This window comes from Eurosta solidaginis, chromosome 5 (genome assembly GCF_040869045.1).
Source record: "Eurosta solidaginis isolate ZX-2024a chromosome 5, ASM4086904v1, whole genome shotgun sequence".
NCBI classification, from domain to species: Eukaryota; Metazoa; Arthropoda; class Insecta; order Diptera; family Tephritidae; genus Eurosta; species Eurosta solidaginis.
In genome coordinates this window covers 102,642,935-102,665,723 of record NC_090323.1, presented here as the reverse complement: position 1 = coordinate 102,665,723, position 22,789 = coordinate 102,642,935, and the positions used below count along the sequence as shown (strand labels likewise).

General features: G+C 35.0%; 1 protein-coding gene across 7 annotated transcripts in view; it reads left to right on the top strand.

Annotated features, from left to right (window-relative positions):
- Positions 1-22,124, top strand: part of Prps (phosphoribosyl pyrophosphate synthetase) — a 614,635-nt gene extending 592,511 nt beyond the window's left edge. For all 7 annotated transcript variants that reach the window (XM_067756580.1, XM_067756577.1, XM_067756583.1 and 4 more), the window contains 2 exons: positions 21,784-21,918; positions 21,977-22,124. In XM_067756580.1, coding sequence (XP_067612681.1) covers positions 21,784-21,918; positions 21,977-22,069 — 228 coding nt within the window. In that variant the 3' untranslated portion in view covers positions 22,070-22,124. The remainder of the gene's footprint in view (positions 1-21,783; positions 21,919-21,976) is intronic.
- The last annotated feature ends 665 nt before the right edge of the window (positions 22,125-22,789 follow it).

Below are 22,789 nucleotides of genomic sequence, written 5' to 3'. Positions count from 1 at the left end.
TTGTATACGTCCTTTTTTCAAAATTTTAAATTTTTAGATATAGAATTTTTAAATTTTACTTATTTTATTTATCATGTTTATTTGATTATTTTATTGTCGGATTTTAAATGTGTCGACCCATCTAAAATCCGCTTGTTTTTAGAATTTATTTTTAATATTTGTATGGAAATATGAAGCAGAAGAAAAAAAATTTTTTTCAATTGTTTAGATATAAATTATTATTAAACAATTGAGCAAATTGGAATATTTCTTTTTAGATTCTTTCTAAGAGATATTTTAGATGGACTATTAATTATTTTTATTGTTCCTCCCATTTTTATCATGCAACTTATTTTCCTATCGAAATATTTTCTTATTAATATTTTCTAATCTATTGAGGAATTTGATGTAAGAATATTTCTTACTACTATTCAATTCTGTTTAGCGTAAAAGATATTTCCTATTACTATTTCCTATTCTATTTTATCGGAGTTAAAGAAAAAAAAATATTTTTCCTAAAATTATGGTTTCTATAAAAGCGAGTTTTTATAGCTGAAATACCTCATACTTATATATATTTCTTAACACCTTTTCATTGTTATATTATTTTATTAGGGTTACATTAAACTTAAAATCAATAAAAATTGTATAGCTAATTATTCGGGAAATTTAGTAGCTGTAGTTGGTGGAAGAGCGAGGTAATTTATATTTGTTGTAGTAGTTTAGCTGGTTAATGGAAAAAAGGTACAGTGGATGCAAAAATTATCCCAGCATATGCTAGCCAAACATCTGGAATTTTTTGGGTGCTTTTTGTTTCTTCATATCTTGCTATCCTGTTCTCTGACGTTTCAGAGTTTCCTTTTCCTACCTCGTAGCCAGCTATGGCTACCATAATGCCTTGGGCTATTTTTGTCCACCAAGACATTTTGAAATATAATTATTTTCCTGCTTCTATGAGTAATGAGCTAAATTTAATTTTTAATAAAATTTTTCGGTTTTATTCTCTTTTCCTATGCGTTCCATTTTACTCTTGACATTAAGAAATTTATCTTATTTAATTAATTGATATTTTAACAATTTACTTCTAAAATTGTAATTTTTGTTTTACTTTAGAATTATTCATTTCCGATTTAAGTATTTTACATTTTTACTTAAAAACAAATTTTAAAATTTTTATTTTCTTCTGTTTAAATAATTTTACAAAGTAACTAATATTTTTCTTTAATTTTTAGAAATAGTAATTTTTCTTCAAAATATTTTAAAATTAAATTTTGCAGATTTAGTTTTCTTTATTTAAACTTAATATTTTTGACATTTCTTAAAAATGAAAGGAAAAAAAATTTCCAAGTATTATTTATTGTTATTATTTTTTTTTTCTCTATGTCACATTGGGTTTCAATCTTTTTCATAATTTTTAGGTTGAAAACGAGCTTTGTTTTTTTTTTTTTTTTTTTTTCAGATGCTACTTAGCATTTGGCATTGTTGGGGAACACCAGGCATGCTTAACCAACGAAACGATATCATTTCGTTACGATAATCAACGTTAATAAACGAAACGAAGTCATTTCGTTTCGTTTATTAACGTTAAGATCGTCAAATTAACGAAATGATTTCGTTTTGTTTTCTGCCATATCAAAACGAAATCAAATCGTTTATGTTGATTATTAATTTCAAACTATGCTGGCAAAGCTGATTGATGGCGGAGTCATTAAAGGTGAAAGCATTATCCAAGCTGATTGCAACTTTTCTCATGAATTTTGACAGTACGAACATTTCTCAGAGTATTTTTGACATTACCACCAACGAATTACACAAACAAATTACATAGAGTTTGTGTGTGTATGTGCGCTCGTTGTTGCCACCTTACGGCTTCACCATGGCTATAGCATTGCCAGCACAATTCAAACATAAAGTATCACGTTTTCGTTAACGTTTTTAACGTTAACGAAAGCTTTTCGTTTCGGTTAAAAACGAGATACAATTTATCTTGATAATTTCTTTATCGATAATATTTCGAAGTGTTTCAACGGAAACGGTGGAAATTTTTTGATAAACGATTAGCTTAACGTTAAGGTGCATCCCTGGGGAACACTCTCCTCATTATACGCACTATTTCTTCCACCCTGGTAGTGGGGTTTATAATGTCCTCAATTGTGGGTTCCCTTTCCATACCTATTATCTTCCACAATTTCTTTAAACCCGCTAATTCTTTGGGTAGGTCCCTAGTGTGTCGGGTATTTTCGTCCCACCAATAGAGAGGAATGTCCGAGGAGTTTCTTTGCATTTTGATTTATTATTAACAGAGTTATTTTATTTTTAAAATGTCCTATAGGCTTTCTCCAAAGGAAAGGTGAAACTGTCTGAAGTTAACTGACTATTTTAAAGAAGTGTCCTAAACATTCCAATTTACTTTAACATTTAAAAAATTTAAGTAAAGTTTTTTTTTTTTTGAATTTAAGAAATTTTTATTTTCCTGCTACTTCTTTTTTTCCATAAAGAAATTTTACTTTAAATTTTAACAAGGTAAATTATATATATTTTTTTTTTGAAATTTAAAAAAAAAAAATTTGTTCAATGTTTACTACAAATGTGTTTCTAAAATTTTTTTTTTTTTTTAACTAATTTTCTTTCATATCTAATTCCTACTTAAAGAGGACAAAAAAAAATCATAAGCAAAAACTTTCGTTTGTACTCATTGTTTAGCGTCCATAAAGGCCGCCCAATTTGTTTCTAAATTTTATACCTACTTAGATTTATATAGCTGCCAGTTTTGTTGTCGCCTCAACCGGTACTCCGTCGATTGCTAGTGTATCTTCCTGTCCTTAATTTATTCCACCTTTTATGCGATTATGTATGTAGCCATGTATCTTCCTGTCCTAATTTATTCCACCTTTTATGCGATTAGCCATGTATGTATGTGTAATTATTTCAGCATTGCTTGTGGTGTATGAAAATAATTCCTTGGTTTGAATACCATCCGAGATTTTTACCAACTGAAGAATTAGCAGGTCTTTAAACTGCAGATTCGTTGTCGATTCTTTCTTTCATCATATAAAAAATTTTTGAAATTTTGCAGGATTTACTTGTTTTCCTGGTTTATAAACTGGCGGAATTTCAGGTGAATCCTGTTTTATTTATTTTTTCCGAACCGACAGGCTTTTCTGGCCAGCTAGATCTTTTGGCAGTTGTGCTAGTTATTGACCTAGACTGGCAGGATCCCATGAAATGTTTGGAGAAAATGAAAAGAAGTTACGACTTCGATGTACAAACATTAAATCTCTGTTTATTCAATAAATTCTTTGTCTTATATAGTAATTTACTTAACCTATACATTCATAAATATCTTAATACTAAAAACTAAAAATATGTACATTGAAAATGGGGTATGAGTACATGTAACTTTGTATACAGTCTTTGTATGCATGACTCTATACATGTAGTACATTTAGCTACGTCAGCAGATCAATGTGAGTACTTTGGTTAATGCTATGCATACACGTAAGTTTGTAGGTTTGTATGCCTGTTCGCAACGTTGGAATCTCGATGTGAGTATTTTAGTTAGTTCCCATAATGGGTTGTATGTAATAAGTAATTTATTAGCTGTGAACGGATAAGGGTTTCATATTCGGCATTCCATTGATGTTAGTTAACCGTCTGGGTTAGTTCAATAATTTATGTTGGAAAATATTGTAATACGATTATTACTAAAATATATTTGGAGTTCATGATACGTATTATTGCAAGTGTGTTACAGTGGGTATGAAGCATAATGCTACATTACAGTGGGTATGACGTATAATGCTACAAAATCCATTAAATATATTTGCAAATATGCAAATAAAAGGAGCGATATGGCAGTTTTCGGTGCTACTGGTGATAATTGTTTATTTAATTATAAAAAGTGAGAGGAATCGTAATGAATCAAGCAAAGAAAAATACCGCGCAAAAATCTAATTCTCCCGCTAAAAATCCCCTCACACCCACATCAACTGCGCCTGTAAGAGTTGAGAGGAAACAAGAGCAACAGGCTGAGCAACCTCGAGTGCGGAGAAATCCACCTCGGAAACTTACTTCCCCACCCAAGACGCCTAACTTGCCGTCACTTGCTGCATTGGAAAGAATTGAGAGAAAACTTGAGCAACAGACTGCGGTGGTTACAAAATTGGAGAAATTAGAAAAGAGGATAATGCAGAGAATCAGTGAGCTCTCTGCCGAAACTGCAAATCTAAAATCAACAATTGCAGCCGTAGAGAAACTGATCTCATCGTCAGCGGTATTCCCCAAGCAAATGGTGAGTGTCTCTCAGATATTTTTACGAAGATTTGCAGAGTTGCTGAGCATAATCCTCCACCCACTCGAGACGTTTTTCGGTTGCGAAGCGTAAGGGGCAATGGACAAATAAACAACCTAATGAACGCAACCAACTACTAAAATCTATAGCTCTGTTTGCAAGTCGAAGAAGAGATCGCTAGCGCTCTCTGATATTGAGTTACCGGGATACGGCTCTATTTATTTACATGAGAGTCTGCCTAAAGCCCAGCGTGAAGTGATGGCGTATGCATCAGAGCTTAGGAGAAAAAAGTTGTTAGTGTCAGCATTCTCTATTCATGGTAAAATATGTGTGAGACTGAAGAGTGGAGACGAAGCGAAGCACATCAGTAGCAGAGCTGAACTGCAGGCACTTATTGGCACTAAAGCACGAAAATAATCATTTTCATGAGTTTATATATATCTATACAATGCTATGTATTAGTTTTAATTTGCATTTGTTTACAATTTAAGTTTTAAACAGATTTTTCTCTCCTATTATTTTCCACCTCCTGTATATTCTTTGTTTGTTTACTTTCTTGGGTACATGTGCTCAGCTTATTTTCCTTACTCTTTTCAAATCTCAATTGCTTTGTTTCTACACTATGTTGTTATTCTTCTTTCTCTTGTTTAATTGCAATCATATTTTATTTTTGTTATGTTCTTTTGTTTTTGTGTTGCATTTATTTTGTGGTTTTTTCTTCATAAAGTCGGTGTGATGGATTTAACCCCCAGTAGGACATTGGCCTCCAGCATTAATAGTAACTATAATAATAACCATAAGACTTTAATTAATATTTTATGTCAGCAGTCTAATGGCCTGAATGTGGTACATTTTAATGCGCGAAGTCTCAATAGTGAAAAGCTGGACTACGTTAGGGATATTTTTGGAGGATCAGGTGTTGATGTCATTTGTGTTTCAGAAACGTGGTTTAATCCTGCAGTGTCTGATATTCATTATGGCATCCCAAATTTCTGATTAGGCATGATCGAACTCACAAAAAAGGTGGAGGAGTTGCAATTTATTTTAGGTCTACACTTGCTATCAGAACTTTAGCAATATCCTAACTCTGAAACTGAATTTCTTATTGCAGATAATGTTATTGAAATATTAGTGTCATGTGTGTACAATCCTCATAGATGTTGCATGTTAGATTCGTTTTTTTCTGAGTTGACTACGTATTTGATTGAATATGAGCGTTATGTTATTTGTGGTGATTTTAATGTCAATCTTCTTTTAAATGATTCCTATACAATAAAATTACTGGATCATGTGTCTACTGCTGGACTTACTGTGGTTAACTGATTCATCCCAACAAGATATGCCAACAACTCGCGTCCTAGCCTGTTGGATCTAGTTATCTCTTCTAGTCCTGACCATGTTATAAAGTTTGACCAAATGTTTTTTATATCGGATCATGACTTAGTATTCTGCTCACTAGATGTGTCGTTTAACTGTCCACCTAATAGTAGTACTTTTACATATCTTGACTTGAAGTCTGTAAACGTTAGTGATCTGTGTGCTAGTGTCTCGAATTTCAACTGGATTGAATGTTGGTTCCTTGAGAGTGTTGATGAAAAACTTGAATTTTTAAATAACACCTTGGCTCAATTATTTAATGAACACGTCCCTATTCGTAGTGTTAAGTCCATTAACACGTCTTGCCCTTGGTATAACAATAAAGTAAAATCAGCTATTAAAATTCGGAATACATTATATGCCAGATGGAGAAGGACGGGTACTGCATACGCTTGGTCGCAGTATAAAATTGCACGAAAAAAAGCGACTGTGATTATTAGAAATGCGAAGCGACGTTACTGTGATGCCAAGCTGAGTCCGTCTCTACCAACAAGAGAACTTTGGAATAACCTGAAAAAGCTTAATGTGCATGGGAAAGTTGAGGTTGAGTGTAAAATAGCTCCAGATGTACTAAATGATTACTTTACTAGTGCTAGCAGAAGTATACATAGGCCTCCCCCTCTAACACTTGTAGATAATTTTAGTTCAATTCGAGGGAGTATCTGAGTTTGATGTTTTAAAATCACTCACCATGATTAAATCAAATGCAGTAGGTAATGATGGATTATCCCTGAAATTTGTAAAATTAGTGTTGCCTTTTCTTCTGGGTCCTCTAACACATATTATAAATCACTGTTTTACCACTGCGCATTTTCCAACGGAATGGAAAAGGCTGTTCTTATACCAGTTCAAAAAAAGAATAATGCCACTAATCCTTGTGATTATAGACCAATAAGTATTCTTCCAGCTTTCTCAAAAGTGTGTGAGTCCTTAATGGCAACGCAAATTTCTACTTTTATTAAGCGAAATAATTTGTTATCCCCATTACAATCAGGGTTTAAGCCTAAACACAGCTGTTCTACAGCTATGGTAAAAATAATGGACGACATTAGGTTACAGCTCGACGATAGTCATCTTACGCTCCTTTGTCTCCTGGACTTTTCTAAGGCGTTTGATCTGGTAAATCATGACCTCCTTTGCAAAAAGTTTAAATACTTTTTTGGATTTTTGAATAGCTCCCTTAAGCTAATGACAAGCTATCTTACTGGAAGAACACAAAGGGTTGTCTGCAATGCTGAGTCTTCTATGTCTAGTAGTGTTACCTCTGGTGTGCCCCAAGGATCTGTTCTTGGTCCCCTTTTGTTTAGTATTTTTGTCAATGATGTATTTTCTGTATGTCAGTACGTCAAAGCTCATGCTTACGCAGATGATATTCAACTGTATTTGTCCAGTCGCGTTGGTCTTGTTGAGGTTTTGTGTTTTAAAATTAACAGTGATCTCTTGGCAATTTCCCAATGGGCATCCGATAATTGTCTTTGTCTAAATGCCGCTAAGTAGTATGTATTGCCTATCAGTAATAGTCTGGTTCATGTGGAAGACATTCCAGAATTGTATATTGTTAATAGCGTCTTAATGTTTACTGAGAAGATACGGAATTTGGGATTTGTAGTGAACTCCTCGCTAACCTGTTCAGACCATATAAATAAAATTGTTAGTAATGTGTATGTTGTTCTACGAAGATTAAGAATGTCAGCCTCATTTACGCCTCTAAATACTAGAAAAAAGTTAGCTGTTCAACTAATTTTGCCTCACTCCACGTACTCGGAGCTCGTATACAGCAAACTTGATTCTATTTCGTCTCACAAAATTGATGTTGCATTCAACAATGTAACGCGATATGTCTATGGTATTAAAAGATATGACCACATATCGGCTTGGAAGACCAAAATTCTGGGATGCACCATTTCAGATTACCTGGCAGCAAGAAACTATATATTCATTTACAAGCTTATAGAATATAAAACTCCAGAATATCTTTATGAGAAACTGAAATTGGCAAGGTCTAAAAGACATCATAACCTGATCGTTCCGAAATATACCTATTTGTGCTCATCAAGACTTTTTTTCATTAATGCTGTGAGGCTGTGGAATTCTATTCCAGAACATGTCAAAGCTGCTATGAGTAGGTGTAATCACGAAAGGGTAATTCTCAATTACTTTAGTTCTGCGGAGTGAGTATGATTGCAATCTAACTGGTTCATGTTGCTAAGTGTCTGTTCTATCCTATACTGTTTCTAAATCCTATATATGCTATATACTTTTAAATTTGAAACTAAAACTACATTTTATCTGAAGCGTACATAAATTTAATTGGTACCCACTGTAAAGCTTTAATTTAATTAGATTTAATTTCATTCTATTAATTTAAACAAAATTGAATTAGATTTAAGTTTATATGCTTGTTAAATTTCCACCTTGTTGATGTATCTTAAAAGACTGAAGTCTTACATATACAACCTCATACTTAAAGTAAATATGAATATATGAATACAAATTATGAAATTACTCAGTATCAAATGAGGCGCTATATTAGTAGCAATGAAGCTGTCTGGAGGATTATGTTGTTTCCAATGCACGAAGGACATCCTGCGGTTGGTCACTTGGCTGTACATCTTAAGAATGGCCAACGTGTTTATTTTAATGTAGCAAATGTATTGGAAAGAGCAGCACGACCACCAGCAACTACGTTAACAAGTTTTTTCAAATTATGCGAAACTGATACATTTGCGCTAACTTTGTTATATTCTGAAGTGCCTCAGTATTACACATGGAATGTGTCTTCGAAAAAATTTCAAAGACGTAAACAAGGAACAGCAGTTCATGGGTATCCTGGCATTTTCCAAAGGGATGCAATTGGGAGAATATATACAGTACATCCAAACAATATTGAGTGTTTTTATTTGAGATTGTTTTTAGTTAACGTGAATGACCCAAAATCATTTCAAAATTGAGAACAGTCAACGATCATTTGTGTCAAACATACCGTGAAGCATTCCAACTTTTTCATTTGTTGGAGGATGATGCACATTGGGATTCAACACTTCATGATGCATCTATTTCGGCTCATCCTCAACAAATACGAATGCTATTTGCCATTATATTATCAACATGTATGCCATCAAATCCACTTGAATTTTGGAACAAATATAAACATTATATTGCAGAAGATATTTTAATTCGTATGCGTCATCACGCAAGAAATCCTGGGGGCCTACTCTGTATTGCGATGCGAAAGGCAGTGCGATGCGAAAATAAATTGCGATGCGAAAGGTAATTGGAACTCTGTAGCGCTATCGCATCGCTAACAATGTCGCTTTTTTATTTTTCGCAAATTTTTTGCTTGAGTATGCATCACTGACCAAACTCAAAGAAAGAGAACAAAAGAAACAAGGCGATTACAATTTCGGCAAACGATTAATTTTTGTTGAACAAATTAAAAAAAGGATTCTGTAGCATTATGGAACGATTTAAATGAAGAAAGGATTGATTTAAATGAAGAAATCCTCCCAGTTCAGAAATTGAACTGGAAGAAGTGATCGTGATAAATACAGAAAACGTGGAAAATCATAGAATGGGAAATATTGCTAGTTGTATCAGAGAACAAATAAAAAATTAAAGAAAAAAAAACTTTTTTAAAAATAAGCTTTTATTATTGGTTAATAAAATTAACTAAAAAGTAAACAATAAATTGACTCTAAAGAAATATAACACTTTATAAGTTCATTGTAAGCTTTAACGATAATTAGGCTTTTTCGTCTGCGACAAAAGAATTCTATATTGTACATGAATATATATTTTTAACATTAAAACTTTACACCTAAATTATTAAACCTTACAGTTTATATCACATTGCTAATTGTTCTAATAAAAAACGTGTTGAATTTTGATGGTATAATTAAGAACATTTAGGATCTCCTTTTCTTGCTATCGCAATGTAACACGCTTTTATTAGAACAATTAGGACTGTGATATAAACTGTAAGGTTTAATAATTTAGGTGTAAAGTTTTAATGTTAAAAATATATAATTATGTACAATATAGAATTCTTTTGTCGCAGACGAAAAAGCCTAATTATCGTTAAAGCTTACAATGAACTTATAAAGTGTTATATTTCTTTAGAGTCAATTTATTGTTTACTTTTTAGTTAATTTTATTAACCAATAATAAAAGCTTATTTTTAAAAAAGTTTTTTTTTCTTTAATTTTATTTTTTACTTTTGAGTTCGTTTTATTAACAAGTAATAGAAGCTTGTTCTTAGAAAAGCCTTTTTCTTAAATTTAATTTAAAAAGGAATTTTTTTTAATTTTTAGTAGGGTAAAATATTGTTTAAATTAGTTACGTAATCTTTACTTAGTTATTTGTAACGTTTCTCATTCTATCCAGTTCTTTTAATGCATCAACTTACTTTTTAGTTAATTTTATTAGCCAATAATAAAAGCTTATTTTTAAAAAAGTTTTTTTTCTTTAATTTTATTTTTTTCTTTAATTTTATTATATCATAATCCGAATATATTGGGGCATATTCATAATCGAAATAAAATGTGACTAAGTTACTTGAAGCATTTTTGACAGAGAGTACATATAAAATTATGTCAAACAGTGTTAAATAACTTAACTTTACCTATGCCGCGTTCAGTTTACAACTACTTATTGCAGATCTCTCATCTGTGGGTTAAATCTGTTTTAAAATAAAATTCTACTTTCGCTTAGCTAAAATTCCATCGCCAAAAATCTGTAAAACAAAATCAAGTGCGCAGAAAAGTATTCAACACTTACCGATAACAGCCTAACGGCGTTAGCGTTCGTTGTATCACAGAATTTTTACACTTTGAAAATGACGGCTGTTGTTTGCAAGGTTGCATTCCTTTGAGTCTTCGTTTTCACCATCTGGATTAACAGTCATGAGCCTGGACATTCGTGCAATTTTAGTGATGTAAATTGCATGGCGCCAGCGCCAATGCGGTGCCAGCTCAATGGTAGCTCATTGACGAAATGACTCCAATCGAATATTTGACGTTACTTAGTAGTGAGTGCGTAGTACATTTCACTTGCGCTATTGAGTGAAACGACTTTTGTGTGTCAGGCACGAGTTTGGTGTTATTGGCGCTACTGGCAATGATGACACTGAGCTGATGGCGGTAGCGCTGGTAGTTCAGCTTTTGAGTTGTATATTTTAAATTTAATGCACAATTAATATGGGTGTGTTTGAGCGGCCGAATAATATTAGTAGTATTGCTAAAGTGCTGCTAAGTTGATGGAATGTCGCTAATTTCCTAGCGATTATCAATAGATTGTCAATATTTCGTTCAACGGGCACGCGTAATTGCCACATCTGCTAAAATTTTCCAAGTTTTTCCATTCTTGATTTAACTTAAGCTGTTATGCCAATATTTTTCTGCCAGTTTTTTTCAAATACGTAATTTTTCCAAAAGCAAAATAAATTACAGAAAAGATTACAGAGTTAAACAGCCTTAAAAATTCAGCTATGTTGGTTATACACAGAAATACAACAGATGGTTGTGTCTCCGCTTTTCGCAAGCGTTGAGATTCACCACGCGTGACACGCGTGATTCACCACGTCCAAATATCACAATCCACGGATAGGTACCGGCGGGTTTGTATGGGACTTAGGCTGTTATGCCAAAGTAAATACAAATCTTTACCGATAACTGTGTTATCGATTAATTTATCGAATTCTAACAAAGTAATATTGCATTGTCATCGGAGTTATACATGTGTGCAAAATTTCAGCTCAATCGGACACCGGGAAGTGTATCAAATTTAACTTGCAAGATTCCATTACAGACAACAAAAGTGAAACTAAATAAAAGCTTATAAAAATGACATGATTTCAAATAGAAATGCTTTATAAAAAAGTGGTTTCGTTTTAATTGTTATTTATTTATGTATTTTAAGTCCACTAGGATTACAAATTGTTGCTTTTGTGTTTGTTTTGTTTTTTGAGTTGTCCTATATATTTTTAAATGAATATAAAGATATCTATTTATAAAATCATCAATTAATACTTACATATTTGAACAATGCGAATGCCTATTACTTGTAGCAAGAAAAATGCGAAAATGAATGCTGTTTGACATTCGCTTTCGCTTTACAGAGTGCCGGCAATGCGAAAAGGGAGAAAAATTGCGAATGGGCAAAATGTAAATGCGAAAGCCAAAATATACATGCGAATGTCAAGATACAGAGTACCGATTTTGCGATTTCGCGTATTTTTTCTTTCGCATCGCAATACAGAGTAGGCCCCCTGATTTGTTGATAACTTTGGAAATGTACAACGAAGCTTTGATAATAATTGAAGATATGTGTCTAACGATTGCAAGTAAAACATTAGTACAATTGGGTATGATCGCACCAAATCGTGAGATGCATGATCTGTTTGATCGTGAATTGCAACGTGAGCAGGAATTCAATTCTAATGATTTGCGTTTATTTGTACAACCGAATATAACCAAAATAAATATTCAGCAAAAACATATATATGACACAATCATGCAAGCCATTTCCAATAATGCAGGTGGATTATATTTTTTGGATGCACCTGGTGGTACAGGCAAAACGTTCATTATATCACTGATTTTAGCGACTATTCGATCGGAACAGAAAATTGCATTGGCGCTTGCATCTTCGAGAATTGCTGCTACATTATTAGAAGGTGGTCGGACAGCACACTCTGCATTAAAATTGCCATTGAATGTACAGGTGACTGAAACTCCAACTTGGAATATTTCAAGAAATTCTGCTATGGCAAACTTTCTGCGATTAACGTCAATTATTTTGTGGGATGAGTGTACAATGGCGAATAAAAAATTACTAGAAGCATTTAATCGAACAATGCAAGATTTACGTGGTAATCAACAGTTTTTTGTTGGTGCTTTGATATTACTGTCAGGGGATTTTCGACAAACATTGCCTGTCATTCCTCGATCAACTCCTACTGATGAAATAAATGCCTGCTTGGAGTTATCAGTTCTTTGGAGATATGTACAAAAATTTACACTGAACATTAATATGCGTATTCACCTACAAATTGATCCAACTGCCCATGAGTTTTCAAAACAATTATTAGAAATTGGTGCTGGCAAAATACAAATCGACAGAACCAGCGGATTGATCACTGTTCCGAACAATTTTTGTACAATTACGAAATCGATAGATGAATTGATTGAATTTCCAAATATTCTTCAGAATTACAGAAATCGTGATTGGTTGAGAGAACGCGCAATTTTAGCACCGAAGAACATTCATATCAATGCCATTAATTTTCAAAATTCAAGCAAAACTCCCAGGTGTAGTCACGACATATAAATCAATTGACAGTGCTATGAATCAAAATGAATCAATGAATTATCCAATTGAATTTTTAAATTCATTAGAATCGGCTGGTATGCCACCGCATTGTTTGAATCTGAAAGTGGGTTCTTTGATTATATTATTGCGAAATATTAATCCACCAAAACGGTGTACTGGCACCAGATTGGCAGTGAAAAATTTATTGCCAAATTTGATTGAAGCTACGATCTTAACTGGTAAATCAAAAGGAGAAGATTGTTTAATACCGCGTATCCCTATAATTCCAACTGATATGCCATTTGAATTCAAACGATTACAATATCATGATTACTTTATCATTTGCGATGTCCATCAACAAAGCCCAAGGGCAAACACCTAACGTTTGTGGTGCGAATTTGGAGGAATCATGTTTTTCACATGGTCAACTCATCCTGAAGGCATACAGGAGCAGTGGGAGCATATCCTCCAAAGCACTTCGTGCTGCCGCCGAGGAAAAAATTGGTTACCGGCGAAAAAACAACTGGTACGATGAAGAATGTCGCGTTGCAACCGAAAGAAAAGACGCTGCCTACAGAGCTACGTTACAAGCGAGCGCGACTAGAGGGGTGTGTGAACGCTATCATCAGTTGAAAAGGGAAGCGAGACACCTTTTCAGGACGAAAAAAGCAGAAGCAGAAAGGCGTGAGTGCGAAGAGCTTGAGCTGCTAGCCACCAGGAATAACGCCCGAAAATTTAACCAAAAAATACGGCGACAGACAGTTTTAACTGATGTCTAGAGAGTGCTTAGATTATGGAGGAAACACTTCTCTGCTGTCCTAAATGGAGGCAGCAATTCACCGCGCAGAGATGAAGAACCCGATCCCGCAATCGATGATGATGGAATATATGTCCCCTCAACCGATTATGATGAAGTTAGAATAGCAGATTGAAAAACAACAAGGCCGTGGGCGCTGATGGTATGGCGACGAGGAGTTGGTAAGGTGTATGCAGCAGCTTCTAAGCAAAATATGGACGGGCGAGTGCATGCCCGACGGTTGGAATCTAAGTGTTCTTTGCCCAGTCCACAAGAAGGGGAATACTGCAAAATGCACCAACTATCGTGGAATCAGCCTTCTTAATATCGCATATAAGGTCCTTTCAAGTGTACAGTGCGGCTTCAGACCTGGTAAATCTACAATCGACCAGATTTTCACAATGCGCCAAATATTGGAAAAAACCCGTGAAAAGAGAATCGACACACATCACCTCTTCGTCGACTTTAAAGCCGCCAGCACAAAAAGGAGCTGCCTATATGCCGCTATGTCTGAATTTGGTTTCCCCGCAAAACTTATACGGCTGTGCAAAATGACGTTGAGCAACACCATCAGCTCAGTCAGAATTGGGAAGGTCCTCTCCAAGCCGTTGGAAACTAAACGAGGTTTCAGACAGGGTGACCCCCACCGTGCGATTTCTTTAATTTGTTGCTGGAGAAAATTATACTAGCTGCAGAACTTAACCACACTGGAACAATATACTATAAAAGCGTGCATTTACTGGCATATGCTGATGACATTGATATCATCGGCCTAAACACCCGCGCTGTTAGTTCTGCTTACTCCAAACTAGAAAAAGAAGCAGTAAAGATGGGTTTGATGGTGAATGAGGACAAAACGAAGTACCTGCTGTCATCGAGCAAAGAGTCAGCTCATACGCGCTTTGGCAACCGCGCTACTGTTGGCAGCCATAATTTCGAAATAGTAAAATACTTCGTTTATTTGGGAACCAGCATCAACACTAGCAACAACATCAGCACTGAAATCCAGCGAAGAATAAATTTTGCCAAGAAATGATACTTTGGACTAGGTAGGCAAGTGAAAACTAAAGTCCTCTCTCGGCGAGCTAAAATCATACTCCACAAGTCACTTATCGTTCCCGTCCTGATATATGGGGCAGAAGCATGGACCATGACATCAGCAGAAGAAGCGGCTTTGGGAGTGTTAGAGAAAAGTTCTTCGAAAGATTTATGGACCTCTACGCGTTGGCGATGGCGAATACCGAAGAAGATTTAATGATGAGCTTTACGAGCTATACGCAGACATCAACATAGTCCAGCTAATTAAAACGCAGCGGCTGCGCTGGCTAGACCATGTTACGCGAATGAAAGATGATGCTCCGTCCAAGAAAGTGTTTCTATCGGAACCCGCCTATGAAATCAGAGGTAGAGGGCGGCCCCCACTCCGTTGAAAGGACCAGGTGGAAAACGATTTAAACTCCCTTGGTGTGACCAATTGGCGCCGGTTGGCGGAGCGAAGGAGCGACTGGCGCGCCTTGTTGGACGGTCATAACCGTTTAGACGGTTAAGCGCCAATTAAGTAAGTAAGTAACTTTATGTTGCCAGAGTCGGTACCCCCAGCCGTTGGTTTATTCATGCTCAAAATGGAAAAACAAAAAATATTGTAAGTTTTAAAATAGCTAGCAAATAATAAAATTTTTTTTTTTTTAATAAATGAGTTTAATTTAATATTGCACTTTATACGTAGCGAAGCACGTACCGGGCCGCTAGTATATATACTATATATATATACTATATATACCATCATATATATATTTTATATATAACCGATCTCTATGATTTTTTCACACAACAATAAATACTATATACATAAGCAATCGGTGAAATCTGAGGCTTATAGCTGTTAAAATAGGGTAGAAATTGCGAAAAGTTTCTTATCTGAACAATCGGTTGTATGAGATATATAATATATATACCACCGATCTCTATGATTTTTTTAGAAAATAATATATGCTATATACGTAAGCATTTGGTGAAATTTGAAGCTTCTAGCTGTTAAAATGGTGCTGAAATTGCGAAAATATATATATATGTGGGATGGCAATCCTTCCATCGAGCGAGTATACAAACAACATCATATAATCACACACGAATGAAGGGAGTTAGTTGAAACGAGGCAATTGAGACGAGCGGTTGAAAAGTTTTAAACTCATAACGACGACGTGCGCGAGAAGCGAAAAATCTTTAAATAAATCATCATACATTTTCTTTAATTATATTTAATTAATTCATTCAATATAATCATATTTAATAATAAACATTTAATAAAACCCGCTGTAAAAGCTAAACCTACATTTTGGGGGCTCGTCCTTAACAAAAAGAATCAAGTGTTTGTGTGTGTACCTACATATATTTCGGTATAATGGCAGCGCTTGGTGCATATAAGAATGTTCGCGAAAATTTAAAGCGTAGTAGAAAAGATGCTATTACGGCATTGCATAAATTCGTGTTCGAGCATGACGGTGACCGAAGCAACCGCAAACGATTACGTGAATTCGAAGGTTTCTTATTTGATACCAATGACGAGGCATACGTACAAAAAACCGAATATGTAGAGAAAAATCTCAGTGAAAATGATCTTGCTTCAATATGCAATATTCTGTGCATAAATTACAAGCATCAAAATTTATTGCTACATATATTTGAAAATCTTCAAAAGGGACGCTTGTTGTGCGCAAGTGTTGATGACGACGACGACGATGTTGATAACGACGCAGACGACGAAGGCGGCAGAGCCGGCGGCGACGCAAGCAGAGACGAAACTAGCGAAGTTGCAAGTTTAAAGAGTAACGACGAAGTTGAAAATCAACGAATACAGCGTATGAGAGCAAATTCTATGATAGTAACAAACAAAAGAAGAAATGAAAACGACGATTGCTTTATGTCATTTGCTAACGAGAATGAAACAATTGTATCAAGCGCAACGAGTACTGTTCTATGGTGGAGCTTCTGATTTAAACCACAATTTATCTGGGTGCCAATGGCATTTAGCGCGGTGGTGTTGCTATGGAGTTTTCTAAATCCATGCTGATGACAGGCTAGCTGCAAATTTGCTTTGAAGTAGCGGAGCAAAATGGCTTCAAGCGTCTTTGCTACTGGCGATAGGAGAGATATCGGGCGATATGACTCTCCTATGAAAAGGTAAGAAAATATTTTGCATAAAACGCCACTAAAGAATTTTTTATCAGATATTTAATAAAAAAGCAAGTGCCAGCAACAGCAGAAAGCTTCGAAAATGAAGAAAGCGATTAAGGTGATGAAAGTCGTTTCGATGACAAGACGAGCCATGTGTGCCGGCGTTAAGTTTTTTCTTATATTTGGCGGAACAAAGTAATTACAGCTTACTTAACGTATTCTTATTATTAAAAAATATAAATAGAATTATAATAAGTAAGGACGGGGCTGACAATATGCTGTTAAGTTTTTAACGAGTATAGCCCTCTATGCCATTTATTTCAACTTTCAGAACTTCCTAACCATAAGAAAGTGAGTTTAATTCAATTTCTGTAAAAAATGCGATATGCATTCGGTAAAAATATTCACAGTAAACAATTTTTAGCATACAAAATTTAAAACCATACCGTGTGTCCTCAGTATGCCGTTACGTGGAAAATGCATGTAACTCGCACGTAGGGAGGCTTTAGCCCCCATAGCCCCCCCCCCCCCTAGATCCGCCACTGACGAGAATATCTTCATTTTCGTACTTAACAATTAGGAGTGTTAATTAAACGACTCTACAAATAAATTTTTGTTCTTTCTCCTAAAGTTTATTTCATGATTTTCTGTATTATTATAAACAAAAACGAAAAGAAAATACCTTTTTTCGGTATAAAGTTTGCTTTCGTAATAGTTATAGTAACAATACTCATGGCGCTAGAGTGATAAACAACGATCAGGTGTTTTGTACAAATCTAGAATAACCTAGAATGTCATCGCGCAAGTATAAATATGAAGCTGATGCTTTTTGTTAGATATGTGGGCAAGTTCGAGATATAAGATATGAACTAAATACATCTCTCATCCACTGCGAAGCCTACGAGCATATTTTGGCTGTCCTGTTTGGAGTCAAGACAAGACATGGGTTCCACATGTTGCTTGTAGTTATTGTAAAAGATGTTTGGAAGGTAAGCAAATTTTATTTAAATAGTAAATTAAATAAAGTAGACATATTCATTTCTCTTTCTTATATTTTAGGTTGGTATCGAGGTGAGAAAAGATCTAGATTGCAATACCAAGAATGTGGCGAGAACCAAAAGACCACGTTAAAGACTGCTACTTTTGCATTGTGAATCCGAGTAAAAGACGTAGAGGTAAAAATGTTAAACCTATCGAATATCGTAATCTTGAATCTTCTTCTGCTCCAGTCGCACACGATCAGCCATGACCAGTGCCAGAGCCACCGAAAAAATTGTCGCAAAGAAGTGGCTCATCTCTTAGTTCTTATAAAAGAAATGCCGATAAGGAGTTTTTACCGACACCAGAACAACTAAAAGATCATTTCATCACTACTGAACATTTTAATGATTTGGTTAGAGATTTAAATTTACCAAAAAGTAAAGCAGAGCTTTTAGGCTCTCGCTTAAAACAGTGGAATTTGGTTGATAATGTTAATATCACGGATCAGCGAACTAGGCATGAAATATTCTCAACATTTTTCACAAAAGAAGATGGTATGTTCGAAGAAATTGGCATACCTTGTGTTCCTAGGAATGGCGTTTATTCATTGACAGCTCAACAAAATGTTTAAAAGCTGTTTTATTACTCAACGGAAATAAATTTCCATCTCTTCCAATTGCCCACTCAATACATCTTAAAGAAAATTATGAAAGTGTCAAAATTTTGCTTGAATCTGTAAAACTTTGCGATTTCAACTGGCACCTGATTTGGAGATTTTAAAATGGTAGAATTTTTGATGGGACCTCAAAGCGGATATACAAAGTATCCGTGTTATTTGTGCTTATGGGACAGTAGAGCGGATGCTAAGCATTATACTCAACGGTCGGGGCCTGTAAGAACAGAACTTTGTGTCGGGAAAGAAAACGTAAAATTTGAGGCAATTATTGAAGCGGAAAAGTGTTAATGCCGCCTTTGCACATTAAATTAGGGCTGATGAAACAATTTGTCAAAAAACTGGATCAAACTTTAGAAGCATTTGAGTACTTGAGAAAATTTTTTCAAAAGTTATCGGAAGCAAAAATTAAAGTTGGTGTTTTTGTTGGTCCACAAATCAGACAGATTTTCGCCGATCAAAAATTTCCAACATTGTTGAATCGTACTCAAAAGGCGGGTTGGAACTGTTTCAAAGCAGTCATTTCTGGTTTTTTAGGAAATAGCAAAGGTGAAAACTACGAAAAGCTAGTTGAAAATGTGCTAAAAAATTTTAAGGCGATGGGCTGCAGGATGTTATTAAAAGTACATATGCTGCACGCTCATTTAGATAAATTCAAAAACAACATGGGAGCATATTCAGAAGAGCAAGGAGAACGTTTTCATCAGGACATTTGTGACGGACTTTTCCCTTTGTTTGCCGGGGTAAGTCTCAGTCCGTCCAGGGTTCCTGAAAATATATATAAAATCTCTCTCGGTTCTTCAAAATGAACAACGGTGTTAATTTCATAAATAAAACTTAATAAACTAAAATTTAGATCAAATTCTACTTCTACTCCTAGCTTATCCCTTGCTTTTTCAGAGGTGACTGAGGTAATAAAACCCTCGGCCAACCTCTGCAGTTAAATGGATTAAAACAGCCTCCAGGCGAATATACTTTACGCACAAATGAAGTCAAAATTTTCAGGGGTGATCTTGGTTAGTAATAAAACCTACCGACTCGTATCCCTGTCTCCTAAATAAATAAATAAATGTAAGGCGCGATAACCTCCGAAGAGATCTAAGGCCGAGCTTCTCTTCCAATTTGCGTCGTGCTCCTCTTGATTTTTCCCTACAAATTGGCCGGACGGGACCTACATGTTTTTTTTTTATGCCGACTCCGAACGGCATCTGCAAGGCAGATGAGTTTTCACTGAGAGCTTTTCATGGCAGAAATACAATCGGAGCGCTTGCCAGACACTGCCGAGGGGCGACCCCGCTTAGAAAAATTTTCTTCTAATTGAAAAATCTTATTTCTAAAATTTTGATGTTGCTTTGTCCGGGAGTTGAACCCAGAGCATACGGTGTGATAGGCGGAGCGCGCTACCATCACACCACGGTAGCCGCTGTCTCCTAATCTCTCTCAATTTTAATGCGAATTCGTCGCCCTTATATACTAATTTCGCACGCAGGCAAACAGTTATTTCATAATAACAATTTCCATTTAATAATATTAACAACAGATTACAACAGTTATTCCGGTGAATATTTCTTTCCATAAATTTCCATGCACCATAATAGTCCTCGTTGAATACAATGTATTTGCATTTGCCCGCATGAGGTGTTTCCAGCCTTCGCTTTACCTATTGTATTTGACTATTGTATGTTTGTACGTATGTTCATTGTCATCAAATATTGGTCGAAGAATAAAGACGTTGCGTGCGCGAACTTCAGTGAAAAACAGCGGAGCTTCACAAAATTCTGGTAGGTCACTTCCACCACACCACAAACTTTAACACAAGTTTTAACATAATTTAAACACACAAAATACACTGATTGTAGTTGTAGAGTGTAAAAGTGTAAATTATGAACAGATTAGCTGAATAAAAAGTGTACAAATAATTGTTAAATAACAAATACAGACAGTGGTAGTTTAACAAATTCTGCTGTGGTAAGTGGTTAATGTCACCTACTAGAATTTTGTGAAGCTTGCTTCACACTATTTTTTGTCCCTGCAACATCTTTATTCTTCGATGAATCTTTGTTGTCACTTGATTCTAATGCTGCGTTGGCTTTGCTCAGTGCTTTTGACTTCTGCTTTACTGCGTGTGTTGGTATGTCGTGTGGTAGTGCGTAAATATGTATACCAAATTTCCAATCAGTAGCGGCGCTTAGTTTTAGCGACTTGCTGCTGATCACCGTTCACTCAAATTATTATGTTGTTTTTGTAGCTGGGTGCATTGGATTGCGCGTGTACAAAGGGTTGGTTGACCGTTGCATTTTTTATGTTTTGTGCATGTCCACTTCTCCAAATGTTCAGTGTACATTAGGGTGCCCTATATTTAAAATTTATGTGAGCGGAAATGTAAACATTTTGCTTGCGTGCAAAAGTGCGTAAGTCTAATTTGTAATTCAATTCAGCAATTAATAATTCAATATACGGCAGTATATATATATATTTTGGCGTATAATTCATAAAGATATATGTACATTTCGGGTACTTCATAGAAATGTATAGGTAATAAATTCAAATATTGTATTACGAAATGTATGTTTAAAAATATATATCTATGTATATGTTGAGAGAGCACAAGACCCCCGATTTTGGGGTCCTCACACATGAGCTTCGAATAACGTTATCAAGGCCAATATAATGAAAACATGATGTGAGACTATATTTGGAGTTTATTGAGGGATAGTACATATGAACATAAAAGTTTCAAGTAAAAATTAAAGCCACAGATTTCGAAAAATATCGTTCAAGCGGTTACCTAAATAGGAAAGCAAACTTTTTCATGTCATATATTTTTTCCCTCAAATTACGACCTAAAGAATTGAAATTTAATGCTTTGAAGTCAAAGTGAAATTTTGTGTTAACCCGTGTTATTCAACTAGATTTCCCATATAAATTATCCCCACGTTAATCAGTAATTATGAACAAATTAAAAAAAAAATAGAGATGTGGATTTTTTTTTCATAAAAAAGTTCCACCTCTAGAGTGTAATCTCAAATTGAAAGCACAAAATAAAAGAGAAACGTAAAATTTTTACGGAATATAATCTAGTTCCCAGGGATCGATCATATGTAAACGCGTAGATTATCTATTGACGATTTATTGTAGATTAATGCACGTGTAAACGTAGTCTTAATCATTAATTTATTTTCATTGATTCTGTTATACTTATAGGTATATGCCATATTAACGCATGGAATTTTCTCGGGTCCAGCAATTTCTCGTATTAACAACGCATGCTTCGAAGCTGTAGTTGTCACTAACACCATACCACAGGATGGGCACATGAGGGACTGTCCCAAAATACAGGTTTGCTCAACTTTTTACTAATAATAACACATTTATTTAAGATGGTGTATTATTTCAGTGTATTGATGTATCAATGATGTTTGCTGAAGCTGTAAGGAGGACACACAATGGAGAGAGTGTATCTTATCTGTTTTCCAATGTTCCATATTAAAATGTATATAAGGTGTAATTTGATTATAATGCAGTAAACAGATCATCTAAAAGTATATTTCAGGGGGTCAATTCAAGTTCTATGAAGTTGTGAAGTGAAAGCATTTTTCACCATTTCATCTGATATGCGGATCTGATAAAGGACCTTTCCCGGATGGTGCTTGGGGTCCATCCGGGAGTCCGTCCGGGTCATTTCGGAACTTTATCGATACTATTTCGGGATCATTTGGGTACCCTTCATGGATCAGTTTTGTGTGGTTCTATGGATCAGTCTAGAATCGCGTCGTTGTCATTTCGGGACTTTGTTGGGACTATTCTGGGAACATTTGGAGACCCTTACGACGCGTTACCGTCGGAGTTATTTCGTGGCCTTTTCTGGATAATTTCGATCATTTGGGGATCCTGTCAGGTTATCAGCTCATTTAGTTATTTTATTTTACTCTATTACAAAAATGAAATAAAATATATTAGACAGACAATTTTTTTAAAATAAATAACTTGATAAGCAGGTTAACGTGAATATTCCATATATTTTATTTTCTCCTTGCGGACAAGACCACGGGTAAAGGCTAGTATAATATATATAGTAGTGATACATACCACTTGAGGTAATCCCACTTCTTGGGAATGGTCCCTATCCGACGAATAAGAATAGATACAAGAATATAGGTAAGGCTAGAAAGAGCATAGGAATAGGGAGAGGAAGAAGGAAAAGGGAACG